At 37.7% G+C, this 19,532-nt stretch overlaps 1 protein-coding gene across 1 annotated transcript in view; it reads right to left on the bottom strand.

Annotated features, from left to right (window-relative positions):
- CNGB3 (cyclic nucleotide gated channel subunit beta 3) overlaps positions 1–18,704 on the bottom strand; it is a 141,809-nt gene extending 123,105 nt beyond the window's left edge. The window contains exons 1-2 of the mRNA XM_057737482.1: positions 18,594–18,704; positions 15,190–15,271 (exon numbers count right to left, since the gene is read on the bottom strand). Coding sequence (XP_057593465.1) covers positions 15,190–15,271; positions 18,594–18,704 — 193 coding nt within the window. The remainder of the gene's footprint in view (positions 1–15,189; positions 15,272–18,593) is intronic.
- Between the last annotated feature and the right edge of the window lie 828 nt (positions 18,705–19,532).

Raw genomic sequence — 19,532 nt, 5'->3', positions numbered from 1 at the left:
GAAGAGAGAATTTTCCCTATGTATTTGGATCAAGCCATATTTCTCCATTTCTTTTTATACACACCCCCAATCATTTTTCAGATCTTTGACACTGTGCCATGTGTTGCTGCCTAAGATAGTGATAGCCAAATCTTTTTCCTAGATCTACAGATATTGGGGGCAGTCACTGTACGATATTTTAAAGCAGACCTTAACCTCTGGCCAGGGATGTCCAGTACATTCATGGACTGGAACCCTTGAGACTGCACGTTGCACATGCATTTTTTCCATGGAGAGGATCTAGGGTTAACATGAGCTCCTCAAAGGAGTCTGGACCAAAAAAAGGGCTCTGAGCCATTTTGTGTACATGTATGTTTCTAGAAACACCTCTCCCCAAAAGAATATTAGGAGTGAAATAGAGCATGAAAATGAGCAAAAGAATTCAGAAAAAAACCCTCCTGAATATAAAACAGGCAGAATCTGTAAAACAGAGCATTCCTTAAGAGGCTTTTAGTGACTGTCTCTTATAGAGGCACGTGAGTACAAGCTGCTGCTTCCTCTTCCAATGCTCATTCAAGCCACAGCATTCATATTCCATTGGCTGTGTTACTTTTCTGCTAGTACCAGTTACATGACCAATTGTTTTGCAATAGTTCTTTTCTTCCATTCTTTAATAAGGAATCTTTGTTTATTCTCATAAGTTTGGATGAAACTAACTCTAAGTACATCTTCACAACTTACCAGGTCTCCTCTAGACATTACCAAGCCCTTCTAAAATGATGCTCTATTATGATAAATCTAGGCTATTTAGAGATTAATACAGCCGGATTTGCTTTGTGGAGAAGCATTTTAATTATAAAATAAATCCTCAATCATAGCTTGTTGGTGAAGATGAGAAACCAGTTATTTCCCATTCTTGGATTCAACACAGAACCACTTAAAAAAATACCCATGAGGACTTAAAACAGAAGGATCTCCATCAACTATAGTCAGTGTGGGTGTCTTTTTATCCATGCAGCATGCTATTTGTTTGCGGGAACAGATGGTCAGATTGTTTGCATCATCCTCATCATGAAAGAGAAATCTAAAATACATGGCAAATCTTGCTTTGGCATCTGGGTAAAGTTTTGTGAACTCCGCATTGTACTTCTTCCCAGCTTTACACATGGACAGCAGGATTCCCTCTTTTGTAGCTGCCCAAATGAATAGAGTAAGTCTTTCTGACAACTGTGCTCTTTGCACATTGTGTAGCAATTGCCAGATCTCATCAGTACACTTGGTCAAATTCTGCCCTGGAATGTGTGCCTGCGGCAGATATCAAAGTGTTCTGATATGATTGCTTTTACTGCACGTGCAAGAGTGAGTACTGAGTTTGCTCTCCACGCACCTGGCTGATTTTTCTTCCAGCCTGGCAGCATCTCACTCTGGGCGTCTGTAATACACTTCCAGACTGTTTGACTCCCTTGTAGCAGCACACGGTGGAGACCTGCGCAGGTGTAGAACACCTGCTTTCCTCTTCAAGTGAGGAAATGATTGATGCAGAATGCCATTAACCTTCCACATTTTATCAGTGGCACTGAATAATTGCTAGAAAAGGAGGGATTTAAAGAAAGAAACTAATTTGGGAATAAGGTTGTTAATTAGGCATTGGTTCAATTGGCTCTTTTTTGGATGAATGTAAAAAGAAGACCTAAAAATGCTTTCATTGGTTGGAATATTTGGTGCAGATGATGATATCACTCAGCTAAATTTCTAACTCTTAAAACACCAAATACATTGTGGGCTCTATCTCAAAAACAAATCTCCTTTTATTAGACACCAACAATACCTGAGTGCTAGATGTTAGACGAATTAATAAAGACTAAGTCTGAGTACTTTGATTAGATGCATAAATGATACTATTATTTTCATCTTAATGAATGAACACTTGGAGTTAAAAAAATGAATACAGTTTTAGTAAGTATATGATTAATGATTATTTTCTGGCACCCAAGATTGTATTTTTGACTCAGCTTGTGATTAATTTTGTAGTTACTGGAATATATGTGTTCTTAGAATAACTTTAATTATGACACTTTGATCACACTTGAAGTTTTATTACATCTTTGCAGATTGTCAAATGACATGGAGGAAGCTGACAAACATTATAGCAATGCACATACAATGGAATGTGCCCTAAATGTCACAGAATAGAAAAATGGAGTACTGTATATTAAGAAATGCTCATGTAACTATTAAAATCTAAAGGAGAAGGAATTAGAGTAGCTGAGAGTTCTGGAAACCATCCTATTGAAGGAATGGTTGAGAAACTTATATTCTTTAGCTAAGGTATCGAAGATTAGTGACCTAGCAGTTATTTCCAATTCTTTGAAGGGCTGTTACATAAACAGGAAAATAGAATTATTCCATATATTCCAGAAGACAGACAATGGATCCATCAATGGGATTTATGAAACAAACAAACAAACAAAACCCCAAACATTCTAACAACTAAACTTGTCTAGCAGTGAAACATATACTTTTGTGAGGCAGTGAAAGCCCCATTGCTGGAGAAGGACATGCAGAAGCCTATACCAAGATAGTTAGGATGGGGTCCTTGAATCTGGTCAGAGGTAACAGTTCCTCCGGCAGCATTAACACGCTAAAATCCCGAAGGAATTTTTACAGTGAGGCAGATTTTGCTCTAAGATACATCATCACAAGTAAAGAAATGGATAATAGCAAACAAAAAAGAATACAGATTCATCTAAGGCAGCTTTGGTACTGTGTCAGGATGAGGGAATCCTGTCCTCTCTCAATGTCATGCTTCATTTCAGAGACATTTAGTTGGGATTAATTCATCTAGAAAATACATTTTATGTACAAGTATTAAGGAATGTGGTGAGTTACTGGTGCTGGGTACCGAACAGAGAGCTCTAATCCTAACATCACTAATTCTCTGGGTGACTCTCGATAAGTTGCTTTTCTATAACAGTTTCCTCATCCATAAAATGAGAAACACTTTTATCATGGGGATTTCTGTGAGGATTAGATAAAGACTCTGTTTGAGAAAAATGCAATATAAATATAAAGTGTTCTACCAGCCAGACTAGGGTAAATTAAAATGATCTTTTTTCCAAAAAATATATATTAATTCCTTCAGGTCTGCACAGCACTGATGTATGTGGGGCATACAGGAACTTCTATTTACTTAAAAGGGTTTCAGGGATAAGGAAAGCAGAATACGATTTCCTGCAAATCAGATATTTTCTTTAGCAGAAAGAAGCCTAAAAACATAGATTTTGATGGAATTGAATTATGCAAATATATTTAAATCATGCAAACTGCAAAAAAAATGGCATTTTATCCAAAAGAAATAAAAGAAAAAAGTGAAAACACCCACATTGGTTACCATCTCAAGTTTTTAGTTTAAAAAATAAGTGGAAACTGAGGTATTTTATCATAGTCTGCTCTTCTGTTTGATATTTAAAATGGAGTATGATTTCTCTGCCTAACTTCTCCATTTAGCTGATATAGCTCTCTCCGTCCCTGCTGTATCCCATGCAGCAATGGTTCCTGATTGTGCACACAGCTGGGCACCTGACCTGGAGAAGGAGGCTGTCCACAGCAGGCTGGTGACTGGTATGGTCACCATGAAGGCTCTGGCTAGTGGGAACAATGGTTGTTATCTAGGTCAGGCAGGCTGCTCTCTCTGGAATATGGACTGGGAAGTGAGTAGATGGAGAGAGAGCAGTCCAGAGAAGATATGTAGAGAGAAACACAACAGTCTTGAGAAACGAAGCAGTGCTGACTGTGAACAAGGGTCAGCGACAGTAATTAGCTCCTAGGGCTTCCTCCATCCCCTGAACAATTTTTCAGTTCCACTTGTCCACAGGTTTTCTGACAATGAGCCCTTGCCACCCAAGGTGCCCTGATTATGCCTCTGTCCCTTGCCAACCCAGCATGGTTGGGAATTTTCTTCATCATTTCAAACTATAAAGCACATGATATTTATCTTTTTTCTAGATTAAGTTTTCAGATATTTCACATGTTAAGTTTATTTGTTTCTCATTTCTTTTGTTTATCATCACATTAGGTATCTTTTTTGAAGGAATATTTCTTATTGAGTTCTATAATTCTAATTGTATACTATATAAGACTATTTCTTTTGGGATGAAGCAGAGAAATATGCTTGAGTAATTCTGATAAAAAAGTTTCATTCATTTTTTTGTTGTTGTAGTTTCTATATTCCCACCTTACCCTTTGGCTGTTGAATAGGACCAATAGTAACAGAGTGGACAGTACTGCTAAAATTAGCCATAGTAGTTCCTCTCATGCACGCCAGTCAGGCTGTTTGCTCTTACACAGGGAAGCCTTTACTGATACTTGTAAATAAATTTCAGTAGATAGTCTGCCTATTTTTCTATTCCACATGAGACCAGTTAAGCTGAATAAGTTAATCGTTACTACCAAGGACTAAAGAATGGTCTCTTGTTTAAATAAGCTAGGATTTTCCCTCCTTTTTTTTTTTTTTTTTTTTTTTTTTTTTAATGCAGGACGCAATGTTTATTGTACCAGTACAGGCCCAGTGGATTCACATCCAAAGACTGAGCCCAAAACCAAAGGAAAGCTTCTCCTTTTATAGACCAGTTCCCGCACTTTTGGGAGCCTGTAGCTATGTTTATCTATGCAGAAGCAATGTACAGAAGCCAGAGTGCATACGTTAGTTTTTCCTTCTCTCTTTGACCCAGATGTTTGCGCTGCCCATGGTGGGATCTTGTGAAAGAGGCCATAAGTTATTTATTCCCTGGGGCTTCATTTTCCTATGTTTGCCTTGTCCTTTCCTGTGTTTGTTATTGACCTGCCTCAATAGGGCCCCACAAGAACCACCCCATCCTCAGCTTTATGCTGGATGAGTCTGACTGCTGAATGCTTTCACTAGGGTTCATGGTTGAGCAGGAAGATTTAGAACTAAGGACATAGAGGCAAAGTGTTCTCAGTGTTAAACTTAATTTAAACAAAGTGGAAAGTAAGAGATCTACTAGGGAAATCCAGTTATCTTGGCAAAAGGACAGTGTTTCTGGTCATAATTGGTACAGCAAGAGCCTCACCCGCTTGGCAGAAACACACCCTCCCTGCTAATGGAGCTTGTAACATCCCTCAGTTATTCTGATAGGGACAGGGTGAAGGGACAAAGTAGCTGATTAAACAGTTAATCCCACTAAGGGATTAGAAGCAGAAAAACAAGTATGGGAGACCCCTGTAAGGTTAACAATTACCCAAGAAAGCAGGTTTGTTTAACCACAAAACCAAGCAGCCTTGCTTAGCAACAACACCATGCCACAGAAGCATGGCATGCCCCCAAACAATAAAACAGTGGTGGAATGAGACCCACACTGTGCCCAGTGAGCTCAGTAAGCTAATAACTCCTAGGACATGCTCTCTGCACACATAAGAACAATACTTTATGGAAAGATGACTTTTCATAGTGAAAGACCTTCATTGTACTGAGACCTGAAATAATTTTTCCATAGTGCCATGACAGTGCAGGCTTTACCACGTAGGGACAAGAAAACTCCACCTGACATAGAAGAGGAACTAATGATGGAAGTGTGACCTCTACTCAAGAATGAGGAAGAAGGTGGTCTTTTCCCCCTCCCTACTTTTTCTTTGATTATAAAAATGTAGCCCACTAAGTTCTCAGGGCACGGCACCCTCTTGCCCACCCGTTTGTAAGCCTCACAAGCGTCCTATTCTAATAAAGCACTTCTTATCTATCACTTTGCCTCTCACTGAATTCTTTCTGTGCTGAGACATAAAGAACAGGAGTTCTTCAGGACCCCCCAAAACACCACCTAGCAGTTTCATTTCCAATGAGTTTTTGCAGGGCTGCTGTCGGCAAAAGCTGTAGGAACCATCCACCCCCCCCGCCAACCTCAGAATAGTCTATTGGCTGACTTTTCAGGAGTGCCCCCATCTCCTGGTCTTCTCTTACTTCCCAGGCTTCTCAGCCTCTGTGCAAAGTCTGTGAGCTTGTCTTCCTCTCTTCATCTTGCTCTACAACCCTTTGCGAAGCTGAATAAAGCCTTGGATCCTGGCGGGAGGTGGGGGGATGGGAGGGTTGGAGAGTGAAGGAGAGTGCGCATTTCCTCAAAAGATTTTACACATGGACCATGAGTCTACCAGGTAGACTCCAGCCAGGAAAAGCATCTCACACGACTACATAATTTGAACAATAAGAAAGGCACCTGCAAAGTGCTAGACAAAAGAAATAGACAAGAGAGCTTGACAGGCATCCTGGAGGAGGTGATTTTTGATCTGAGCCTTCCTGTCAAGTAGAGGAAAGGGCAAGGACTGGCAGAGAAATGGCTGGCAGCTAGGAATGCAGACTGAGCTCAGGGGAGGGTGCACCAAGAGGTGGGGAGGAAGCCAGGAAGCAAGAAAAGGGAAGAGTCAGGGGAGGGTATTAGGAAGAAAGGGAAGATAAAGATAGATTAGGCTAGAGAGAAAGGGAGGATACACAGACACAGTTGGAGGCCAGGGCAGGGAAGGCTCAAAACATTTGTAAAGGCCATTCACATCCTACTTGTCTTGAAAAGCTTACATTTCTAGCACTGGATCTAACAACTACCCAGAGTTATTTGAAGCCAGCTAGAAGAACTGCAGGCATCCGAATTCCCTGGACAGGTCCAACATACAGAACCCCACATCGACCCTAAAGAGTCCCCGTAGGATGGGGTCCTATCATCCCTCCTGTCCCCTGTCCTCGCCACAGAAGGGTCTGAAGATAATAACATGTGAGAATCTCTGCCCCAGCCTAGGAGATGAGGGGTAAGGGTTTGACATTTGTGGAAAATAGAAGCTCCTACTGTATGCCAGGTTGGAACTGTGATCTGCCCTTCCTAAGCACCTGGAAGATAGGTGCCCTTGCTAGCCCCATAGTGTTGGAGGAAGGAGGCCCCTTCCAGGGTCCAAGAAAGAGACTTTACTGGGAAGGGGCGCCCGGGCAGAGAGCAGCAGGGGAAGGGAACCCAGGAGGACTGCGCTGCCACGTGGCTCGCAGTCTTGGGTTTTATGATAATGGGATTGGTTTCCAGGTTGTCTCTGGCCAATCATTCTGACTCAGGGTCCTTCCTGGTGGCGCACGCATCGCTCAGCCAAGATGGATTCCAGCGAGAAGGATTCTGGGAGGTTGGTAGGACACGTGGACTGGAAACTCCTCTCTCCTTTTGACCCTTCCCGAATTCTTCCCAGTGGTGGTAGCTTGTTAGTTCCATGTTCCTTACCAGCACCTCCTGTCCTAAGAGAACTCATGCACGTGGTTACTATCAGGCCTGGCCACGATGGGCAGTTTTGGCCAGTGGGTTCCCTAACAGCTGTACAAACAAGAAAACAGGCTTAAGCGAGGTTAAGTGACTTGGGGGCCCAAGGCCACACAACTAATAAACAGCAGAAGCAGGATTCTCACCCAGCTCTTTCTCATTCCAGTTGGAGAGGAAGCGTAGTTCAGTGGCAGAGCAAGTGAGCTTTGGAGCCAGGAATGCTTAGATCTGAATCCCATCCTCTTCGCTGGGCTTTCCCTAAAACAGTGCAGGGTCCAGGACAACCCAGCAAGTGTGGAGTGAGGACAGCTGCCACAGTGTCATTATTTTTCATTGGTCCCTTAAGACAGCGTTGAAGATAGAAACTTCACTTCTAAATTGAATTTTATTGATGTTCAGAAAAGAGAAGTCACAACATCCTGAGGCCTCTTGGCCTCAGGCAGAGGGCTCCAGAGTGTTTGACTTCAGGGAAGTTCCCCAGACTCACTCAGCCTCAGTTCCTCATCCTTTGGGTCCCTGTTCGGGCACCACCTGCTGAAGTCCAGCTCCAGCGGGTCCAGGAGTACCCAAGGGATGAGTGGCGTGGGCCCAAGGAGGAGACGGGGAGGCCTGTTCCTCCTTTCTTTTCTGTCTATATTTAAAAAATTAATATAATTTATTTTTTAGAGCAGTTTTAGCTCTAGAGCAGTTTTTAGCTTTCTGGATTTCTGTTCATACTAAGAGTTGGCTGAGATGTAGGCTAGGTCAATTTGGATAGATGATGGGGGACTGGCAAGGCCTGGGAGGCCTCTGCAGACCTGAAAGTGTGCTGTACCTGGAACGCTGGGATCTTGGCTGTGGAGAGCTATTTGGCCCAGAAGGTGCAGGCAGGACCCCACACTTGTAGTCTGTTTGCAACACAAAGTCTAGGCTGGAGGGCATGAGAGGAGAAGAAGGGAAGAGTAAGAGGATAACTAAAAACATCTTGTTGAGGGCTGTCAATGTTCACAGGTTTGAACTACATGGAGTAACTCCATGTGGTTTGTTAGAGGCCACAGAATGGTAGGATGTGCTAAATTTGACAACAATTCAGTTTTTCTTTCAATGATTTAAAAAAAGAGAATATTTAAACAAAAAAGAAGTCAACACTTAAAAACTGGGAAATTTCAAGTTAAGATTTGTATTTGAAGTCTCTCTAGACAGAAGATGAAATGTCTTGCAGCACTTTACCCTCATCCCCACATGGCAGCGACTGGTAGGAGCTGAGTGGCCTCTGGGCTCTTTAGACAGGGCACACATGATCCTCATTTATGCTGAGTTCTATCAACATTGGAATTTACCAAGCTTGATGCTAAATGCTTTGTGTATATTAACTAAATTCATATCCACCACTTAGTGGATGACAGTATTATGCTTATTTTACACACAAGGAAGCTAAGAGTCAGAGATGTTAAATATCTTGAATAAGGTCACACAAAACTAGTAAGCAACAGAGTTATAATTTGAATTCAGAGGTGTCAAACTCTAAAACAAATGCTCTTTCTAGTATAAAATTTAGTATTAATTGCATGATTGTTTGGATTGAAAATTTCATTTTCTTAATTGTGACTTTTAAAAGTTTGGAGTATTTTAAAGTCATATATGTTAGTTTTCTACTGCTGCAGCAAATTACCACAAATTTAATGGCTTAAAGCAACACAGATTTGCTCACTTACAGTCCCGTAAGTCTGAAGTCCAAGATAGGCTGCATTCCTTCTAGAAACTTTAGGAGAAAATCTGTTTCCTCATCTTTTCCAGCTTGTAGAGGCTGCCCACATTCCTTGGTTCATGGTCCCTTCCCCCATCTTCAGAATGCATCAATCCAACCTCTGCTTACATCATCCCATCTTCTTCTTCTCCTTTGGCCCTCTTTGCCTTCTTCTTACAATGACCCTTTGACTACATTCTGCATTATCTTCCCATCTCAAAATCTTTAATATAATCACATCAGCAATTTTTTTTCCATGTAAGGTTACAAATTCATAGGTTTTTGGGATTAGGGTGTGGATATCTTGAGGGGGCATTATTCAGCCTACCACACCATACTAGCTATGGGCACCTAACTTTGATCCACTTCCACACAATTAGAGTCACTTTATGGCATCATAAATCACTAGGTAAGTCATTTACATATCCTCTGCTGGTACCAAAACATTAATTGAAAGAAGCATTTAATGTAATATAAGTGAAGAGGAAGACTAAGAAAGATGATTGTAATCAAAAGAGGACTTTAGTAAGTTATCTTTATTTGAATCCAAAATATGTTGCATTCTTCATTTCCATGGCAGATAGAAATTAAATCATGCTCTGCAGAAGATAAGAGTTCTATAATCAGAAATCAACATCTGCAGATGTTATGAAATCGCACCTGCATGTTTTGAAGTGAAGAACACAAAAATACCAACCATATATAAGAGGCTATCTTTAAACAGTAATAATTTTGCTTTTGCTTTTTCAAAACAAAATATCTTAAATATAACTGTTATTTTTATTAAAGTTTTTGAAGACATGCTAAGTCTGCACATTTAAATGAAGCTATTTTTTTTTCTTTCCTACTCAAATAGCTCCTCTTTTAAATGAAGCTTCCACGAAAGAGTTTTTATTACCAGCCATGAAAAATTAAGCTTACAAATACACTTTGAATAAAATATAACAAGAATAAGAATAAACTTGTAATCCCAAAGATGTGATCCTTGGTTTCATGCCATTATTGTTATATTTTTATGTGAGGACTACAGATTTGAAACCATCACTATTATAAAATAACTCATAATACTAAAATCTCATCAAAGAATAAAGTACTCAAGAATGAACCTGACCAACATGGTGAAAGACATATGCTGAGAACTATAAAACATTGATAAAGGAAATTGAAGATGATTTAAAGAAATGGAAAGATATACTATCCTCTTGGATTGTAAAAATCAACATTGTTAAAATGGGCATATTACCCAAAGCCATCTACAGATTTAATGCTATCCCTATCAAATTACCCATGACCTTTTCTACAGAACTAGAACAAATAATCCTAAAATTTATATGGAACCATAAATGACCCAGAATTGCCAAAGCAATCCTGAGGAAAAGGAACAAAGCATGAGGCATAATCCTCCTAGACTTTAGACAGTACTATAAAGCTACAGTAATCAAAACAGTGTGGTATTGGCACAGAAACAGACATATGGATCAATGGAACAGAAGAACGCCCATAAAGAAACCCACGTACCTATGGTCAATCTTCCACAAGGAGACAAGAATATACAATGAAGAAAAGATAATCTCTTCAGCAAGTAATTTGGGAAATTTGGACAGCTGCATGTAAATGAATGAAGTTAGAACACACCCTCACATCATGCACAAAAATAAACTCAAAGTGACCTAAATACTTAAACACAAGACATGACACCATAAAACTCCTAGAAGAGAACATAGGCAAATATTCTCTGACATAAATCCTACCAATGTTTCCCTAGGTCAGGCTCCCAAGGCAACAGAAATAAAAGCAAAAATAAACAAATGGAGCCAAATAAAACTTGTACACAGCAAAGGAAACCATAAACAAAACAAAAAGACAGCCTATGGACTGAGAGAAAATACTTGCAAACAATGTGACTGACAAGGGCTTAATTTCCAAAATATACAAACAGCTTATAGAACTCAATAAGGGAAAACAAACAATCCAATCAAAAAACAGGCAGAAGACCTAAATAGACATTTCTCCAAAGAAGATATACAGATAGCTAATAGGCAAACAAAAAGATGCTCAACATGGCTAATTATTAGAGAAATGCAAATCAAAACTACAATGAGGCATCACTTCACACCAGTCAGAATGGCCATCATTAAAAAGTCTACAAATAACAAATGCTGGAGAGAGTGTGGAGAAAAGAGAACCCTCCTACACTGTTGGTGGGAATGTAAATTGATGCAGCCACTACAGAGAACAGTATGGAGGTTCCTGAGAAAACTAAAAATAGAATTACCATATGATCCAGCAATTCTGGAAATAACAAAAACACCAATTCAAAAAGATGCATGCACCCTAATCACAGCCACATTATTAACAATAGCCAAGACATGGAAGCAACATAAATGTCAACCTACAGATGAATGGATAAAGAAGATGTGGTACATATACACAATGGAATACTACTCAGTCATAAAAAAGAATGAAACAATGCCATTTGCAGCAACACGGAGGGACCTAGAGATTACCATACTAAGTGAAGTAAGTCAGAAAAAGAAAGACAAATACCATATGGTATCACTTATATGTGGAATCTTAAATATGACACAAATATACTTATTTATGAAATAGAAACAGACAGACATAGAAAAGAAACTTACGGTTACTAAAGAGGTAAGGTGCTGGGGGAGGGATAAGTTAGGAGTTTGGGATTAGCAGATACAAAGTAGTATATATAAAGTAGATAAACAACAAGGTCCTGCTCTATGACACATTCAATATACTGTGATAAACTATAATGGAAAAGAATATGAAAATGGATATATATATATGTATAACTGAATCACTTTTCTATACACCAGAAACTAACACAACATTGGAAATCAACTATACTTTGATAAAAAATTAAAATAACATAATAAAACAGAATTATAGTTTGAATTTTCTTGACAATTCTGTGATTTTCTTCTTCCTTTGGCTTATGTAGATTTGATTTCTACTGCAGGGTGTTTCTCTTTTCCTCAGTACTTCCATTTGTTAAGTACAGTTCATTGTATGCAATGAAAATTCTTATATGATATACAGAAGAACATTCTACTCCTTTTGAAAAAATTTGAAGAATAACTAATATAGTCGATAAAAAGATATCAAGAGCTGAACAGGGTGTGGAGAAAAGGGAACCCTCCTACACTGTCGGTGGGAATATAAGTTGGTGCAGCCACTGTGGAAAACAGTATGGAGGTTCCTGAGAAAACTAAACATAGAATTACCATAAGATTCAGCAGTCCCACTCCTGGGCATATATCTGGACAAAACTATAATTCAAAAAGGTACATGCACCTTTATGTTCATAGTAGCATTATCTACAGTGGCCAAGACATGGAAAAAACCTAAATGTCTATCAACAAATGGATAAGGAAGATGTGGTACATACATACAATGGAATACTACTCAGCCATAAAAAGAACAAAATAATGCCATTTGCAGCAACATGGAGGGACCTAGAGATTATCATACTAAGTAAAGTAAGTCAGAAAGAGAGGGCCAAATACCATATGATATCACTTATATGTGGCTAAATTATGACACAAATAAACCTGTCTATGAAACAGAAACAGAATCAGGGACATAGAGAGTAGACTGGTGGTTGCCAAGGGGGAGAGGGGTGGGATGGATTGGGAGTTTGGGATTAGCAGATGCAAACTGGTATACCTACAATAAAAAACAATAAAGTCCTACTATATAGCATGGGGAATTATATTCAATATCTTGTGATAAACCATAATGAAAAAGAATGTATATATATGTATAACTGAGTCACTTTGCTGTATAGCAGTAATTAATTTACAATTACAATTACAGCATTGTAAATCAACTATACTTCAATAAAAAAATTAAAAATAAAAGGAACAACAGGATTCAGCGACTACAAGTATAGATAGCTATTTCAAGCAGTCTTACTCTGAAGGAGAATGTGGCAATGAGGCAATAGCCAAAGAGGAAGTGGGATCAGGAGAGGTGTCTTTTGGTTGATGTTTTCTTTTTGTTAAGGTAGGAGGGAAAAAAAAGATGTCAAGAACACATTTTTTTAAAAAATTATATCCTCTTGTTATAGGGGTCTTACTATCTGTGGAAGTTACATATATGTGAGCTTTTATCAGAAATGGTGCCCTTATGATTATTAAATACTTCCCTTTCAGTGATACATAGTTGTAAATATTTTAAATCAGATAATCTAACAACTGAAGAGTCTAGCTTTAGTAATCAGTTAAGAGGTAATATTAAACAGCATTCATGTTGAAAAACATTGCAGAACATTTACTTTTTTTTTTTTTCTTTCTCCTCAGGTAACTAAATGCTGACTATTTGGAAAACACTGTTTTGCTGTCTTCTTGGCTGAGATGAAAATGCAAGAGAAAGATAATGGAGAAAGCAGCTGATCTATATAGAAACAAGTAAGTGAATACTTACTTGCATCACATTCTAATCATAACAATAAAAACCTAGAGCTATACTTCAAAATAAATAAGTAAATAAATGAATAAAATCAAGAAAACTAAAGTGAATTTTCTCCCCCCCTTTTAAAAATATATTGTTGAAAATGGGTAGAAAGGAAATCATGAATATAGAAATATGAATTAGTTACAAAAATAGATCTTACCTTTATAATGTTACCTTCCAAACTGGGAACATATTGTTTTCCTCCAGTTATTCAAGATTATTCTACATTTTTCTCTTAAGTTATTAACCTATCTTCACCTAGGTTCTTTGTTTTTCTTTTAAATAAGAGCAGTCAAGTATAATGACAATGGGACCATTTCTTCAGAATTTGATTGTGGGGTTATTCCTATGGAGGAATTTGTTTACTTACAACCTTTCTTGTGATTTGCTTCTTTATTTACAATCTTGCTTGTAATTTTCCTGTGTTTCTTATTTTTCCTCCTTAGAGATAGAAATTTTGGCTAGTGAAAAAAATTGTGCCTCAGCCGAAAAGTTTGTTCTAGTAAAAATAGAGTAATTAAAAATTTTATCATGCATAGACCTTTGTCTAATAGATGAAAAGCAAAAATATTTACTGTAGTTTTATAACAATAATTGTATGTTTTCATTATTTAACAGCAGCATATTCTGTTCTAGTGATTCTTCTATCATTTTTATGTTTTCTTGGTGATAGTGTGGCGTTAATACTCAGGAGAAATAGGAGAGAAGGGCTAGAAAGAGGGGCTGGGAATAGATTTCATTAGATCCTACAAAGTCAGGTGGAGTAATTTAGATTTTGTCCTGCAGGCAACATTGAGGCATTTAAGGTTATTTAGAAGAGACTAGCAGAGATGTGAGATCCAAACAGTGATTAATGGAAAGTAATCTGCTAACACTGCCGGGGGTGAATGAAAAGGGGAGAGACTGGGTGAAATATAGTCTTAAGCAGAAGAAATCACTTAGAGCCTGGGAGTCACGTAGGCATGAGTCACTAATAAGGATAGTATTGGTGGTGGGATTGGAAAGGAATAAAGTGGTTTGAGGGCCATTATGAAAGGAGATTTGGTGACTAATTTCCTTTATAGGACAGCCTAGATAGAGGAATAAAACATGAATGAGGTTTTGAGAGACTGAAAAATTGATAGAACCAGGAATAGAAATAAATCAGGAGAGGGAGCTTATCTGTAGGGGAAGATAAGGGATTCGATTTTAAACATGCTTCCTTTAGGATGGCAGCAGAACATACGGGTATATTTGTCCAGTGGTTACTTGGAAAATATTGAACAGGGTCTTAGAAATTGGTCTGATATGAATTTGGAATCATCAGTGTAGAAATGAATGTGGTAAATGAGATTTCTAATGGAGTTTCAAGGGAGAAGAGCACAGAACCTTTAAACGTGTACAACCCACATCTATTTTATTGTTTTTATAACACTTACCTGAAACTGCATTGCTTACTATACACTTACGTAAACACAAACTTGGCCCACATTCTTTACCACAGACCAGTGCCTTGTACATGGTAGGTGATAAAAAATAGCATCTATTGAATAAGTGACTGAATGAGGAAATAATTTTTATAAATATCCAGATCTTCAAATTATCTCAAGTGTGACCCTCTGTATTTTACTAAGTCAAGGACAGGTGTTTCATCAGACAATACATTTCAGGGGAATATACATTTTACTTTTTAGTTTTCTTTTTTCTACAGATTTGGGTTCTTACCTTGGATTTTGGTGTGTGACTCTTCAGCTGCGACTGGAGGCATCTTGGTTTTGAGAGATATTTTTTCATTTTTGTTTTCTTCCTTTGAGAAAAAAATAGAGATTGTACATGTGATTTTACATAAAAATGAAGTTGAATGTAAAATATAACAGTTTTTCATTCCATTATCAAGCCAGTCATTAAAATTGATCATTTGTTTATACTAAAATGATAATTCTTGCACTTAAACAAATATTCTTGGCTCTACTATTGAATAATCGACTTCAGCCTCCACAGTTTGTTGGCTACAGTCTGTTTTCATCACCGTGGTTGTTGCATCTCCCTCGCATATGTTTCTCCCAATTCTGGTTCTCACTTCCCACAGCCCAAGTATTGGTCCCAGTCTAGGTCTTTAGTGGTAGAATGTAAAATAATGGAGAGAAGAAAGCACTTTGGTGCCTTTACTCATAGCTCTCTTCTTTTTTCATTCCATGGTTTCATCTGCCTCTACCTCATCATTTATCTGAACATTTCAGCTTTCCTTTGAAATGTAAGTATATCTCACTGGATGTGGCCAGTGTATACCTGAAGATTTTCCTATGAGGACAGAGTAATACAAGATATAAGGTTAGAGCATAGAAAGATTGACTCCTGAGCTGCTCACAGTCTCTGAGGGTGAACAAACACATACAAATGCAACTGACACAAAATATTATAGATGATGCAACAATGTTTGCAGATGCTAGAAGTGAGGCATAGAGGTCGAGTGGTCAGCTCTTCTGGAGTTGAAGGGAAAGGAAGCACACTACTAAAATGGAAGTGACTCTTGAATTTACAAATCAAGATGAGATTTTCGTTTCTCCAATGGACAAGGCATGGAAAATATTCCAGGCAGTGGGTGCATGTTTAGCAAAAGCCTAAGGTGCATGTAGGCGAAGGGAGACTAAAGAAGTGCTTGGAAGGGAAAAAGGTTGAGAAGGTGAGGCTAGTGAAGTAGGAAGGGATCTTGGGAGTCTTTTAAGCCTTGATAAGGAGTTTGACATTATTTTTAGACACTGCATTTTAAACTGGAAAGCAAATTAATCAGATGATTTAATTTAAGCCTCCTATGTGTTAGGCAAGGCAGCTATTATTTTATTCTTATATTATTGAATAGGAAATTGATTAAGTGGCTAGAAAAGTATGGATCCCTGGAGAGATTACGAAGTAATGATAAAGCCTTCTGACTTCAGTCAAATACTTTTACATCATGTTATTCAGGAACATTTCCATCATAGTTTTATGCATACATAAAGGTAGATTTATGTGAATAGTGTCCTAATCGGGAGTATGAGAGAGAGTTTGGACTAGTCTGAGTTTGCAGTTTTTGATTTAATGGCTATTGACAAATTTGAATTACCTATGATATTTTGGTTTGAGAATTAACTATTTAAATGACACAAAATACAATGTAAACTGATTTATTCATTCCTAGATTTTTTTTATAGGACTCAATCTATTTGTATTTCAGAAACAAGTTTAAATGTCATTTTAAAAGGTTATATTCTGTAGAGGAAAATAGGGTTTTAACTTTGTGTCATTGTTAACATTTAGCATATTTGAAACTGGAGAAAAACTGTTTTTCCTTTACTGACATGTTATTGGAAAGAGTAGTTGCAAATAATTCCCCAAATATGACTTTTAAGATATGTGATGCCAGCAGACGTCCTGATTAACATCCATAAATTATGGCTGTCAGGAATGGCACAGGAAGTTCCTAAGAGCTGCTCTACCTGTATCTAGTCTGAGTAACTCTCCAGGATTAGTGTTTCTGAAAGAAAGAAAGCTCTTTGAGTTTCTGGTCTTTTTGCCTTCTGTTTTGTAGCGATATAACCTAGTGATTTGGCTGTCAGGCACTAGAGTCAGATAGAACAGGGTTCGAATCTAGACTCTGCAATTTGTAAGTTGTGTGTAAGTAGCAAATTATAACAGGGTCCACGGGTCTTGTGAGAATTCAATACAATAGTGCTTGGAAAGGGATAGCACGTTGCTTGGCAGATAGTAATGCTGTCAGCTATTATGTTCTCCAAGAGAATAACGTATTAGCTATTTTTATGTGCTCTGTGGGAAAATAATCATGATAGGTGGCAAGTTGGCAAACATCACTGTAATGACCTTCCCAGAGAGAAACACAACAACGCTAGCTGAAGGAAAGTACCCAGCTCAACATATGTGATATTCTATAAGTTTTTAAACATATAAGTAACTTTTAAAGTGTGAGATAAATTATTTTGACAAAAAAATTAGAAAGAAGTCAAGGGTACTCATAAAGTCATGATCTCCACTTCTCTCTACTGCAAAAACAGTCAGTGTTAATCACAAAAGGAAGGCAGATTTTCCAGGGCCAACATTATGTAATCTCAGTATTATTTATACTCTAGGCTCATTTAAACCTGAATCATTGGACCATGCTATGCAAGTCCCTGAGGTACCCTCCTGTTTGTACTTGACATCTCTCATCCAGTTCTCTTAGATGAGAAAATAATTCTTGCTCTAAAAATCTTTTGTAGTGCTTTTAGGTAAATCTAGTGAGCAATTCATGAAAATTGTTCTATAAATAGCTGTAAGTGATTACTGATCACATAATTACCATTTGGACTTCAATCTGTCATAAGGACAGAAATTACTAAAAATAATAATAATGACAACAACAATAATAATTGCCACAGGAATTCTCTACTATATGCTTTATCTATGTTGTCTCTAGTTTGTATACTAAGTTACAAAGCAGGTATTATCTTCTTTTTATAGATGAACAAACTTAAAACTTATGAAAATACTCATCCAGAGCAGGATTTTTTCACTTTGGCAATATTAAAATTTTGAACTGGATAATTCTATGTTGTAAAGATTCTCTGTACATTCTAGGACATTTGGCAGCATCTCTGACCTTTCCCCTCTAGATGCCAGTAACTTCCCTACCCCTGAGCTGTGACAACCAAGAATATTTTCAGACATTGCCAATTATCCTGAGTGCAAAATACTCCATGTTGGGAGCTCCTGGTCTAGAAAAATTACTGTTAAAATGTAGTTTCCTAAGACCAGGATGTTTGACATGCTCTGCTGGAACTAGATCATATAACCAGTTTAATATTTGAGAAATAATTTCATTTTGGATGATGGTAGAAGTGAAAATCACCAAGGAGAAGTCTTACTTCGTTTTTCCAAATCATAATAGGGTCTCTAAACATTTATTACCCATTTTAAAGCCAATATATGCAGTACATATAAAACGAGGGGGATAAACCCCAAAGACAAACAGTCCATGACCCAGATGGTAGCAGGCAAAACTGCAGCGGAATCACATATCATAGTATTTATTAAAATCCCTCCCCAGACAAGAAATGATGCAAATCAAGACTGATTTAGGGATGTGGGGAGCGTACCTGTTTCGTGGGTTGCTGTGAATCGCTGCTTGGATCAGGACCTTGTTTACTCTCATCGCTCCCTTCACTAGGCTTCACCTTGTTAAATCTTATCGTCAGTGATTTAAACATCTCTGAGGTGATTCTGAAAACCTTTGTTTTTGTGACTCTGTGCCTCGAGGTAGAGAAATGTACTTTGTTTTTCTTTTCGCTAGTAGACAAGCCAATTAGTTGTTTAATCAGGATTTCCTTCTGGTTAATTCTTAGAGGCAACTCTCTAGCTAGTCAGGGCTTTGGCTTAAAGGCAGCAAATTACTTCTGCTTGGACGATTTGAATTCTGTTTATGAGCTTTAGAGAGTCAAAATACCCCTGTGAATAATTTATAAATGAGAATTAAAACTTCATTGTTGATTTAAGTTGTTTAAATGGTTGTTTAAATGTGATCACATTGCCCATTTTTTTGTTTATTTTTCTATCTTTCTAATTAGCCACCTATCTATCTCCTATCAAATTTTCTCAATTAAAAAAAAAAACAAAACAAGATGTGCATAAGGGCTTATTATAAAGGCTTTATAATATAAAGCAACTCTCCCAAAGTTCTCACCTGTAATTCTTCACTGTGAGGCAACTACTTTTTCCTTTTTCTGTTCTTCTGGTGATTCTGTTTTTGTTTTTTTTGTTTGTTTGTTTTTTTAAATTTTTTTAGATTAGTATTATTGGTGATGTTCTTAGAAACTATAATGAAAAATGAGACATATTGCTTCCCATTCCCAACAGCCTAAATATCCACCTCAGATGCATAACGGTGATTACATTAGAATTAAGCAGAGAGATTATGTTAGTTTGCTAGGGCTGCCATAACAAAGTACCAAGCTACTTAACAAAGTATGTTAAGTAGGCTGACAACATAAATTTATTTTCTCATTGTTCTGGAGGCTAGATGTCTGATATCAAGATGT

Source organism: Hippopotamus amphibius, chromosome 5 (assembly GCF_030028045.1).
Source record: "Hippopotamus amphibius kiboko isolate mHipAmp2 chromosome 5, mHipAmp2.hap2, whole genome shotgun sequence".
NCBI classification, from domain to species: domain Eukaryota; kingdom Metazoa; phylum Chordata; class Mammalia; order Artiodactyla; family Hippopotamidae; genus Hippopotamus; species Hippopotamus amphibius.
Note: the sequence above shows the minus strand (reverse complement) of the source record. Positions and strands in the feature narration are given on the sequence as shown.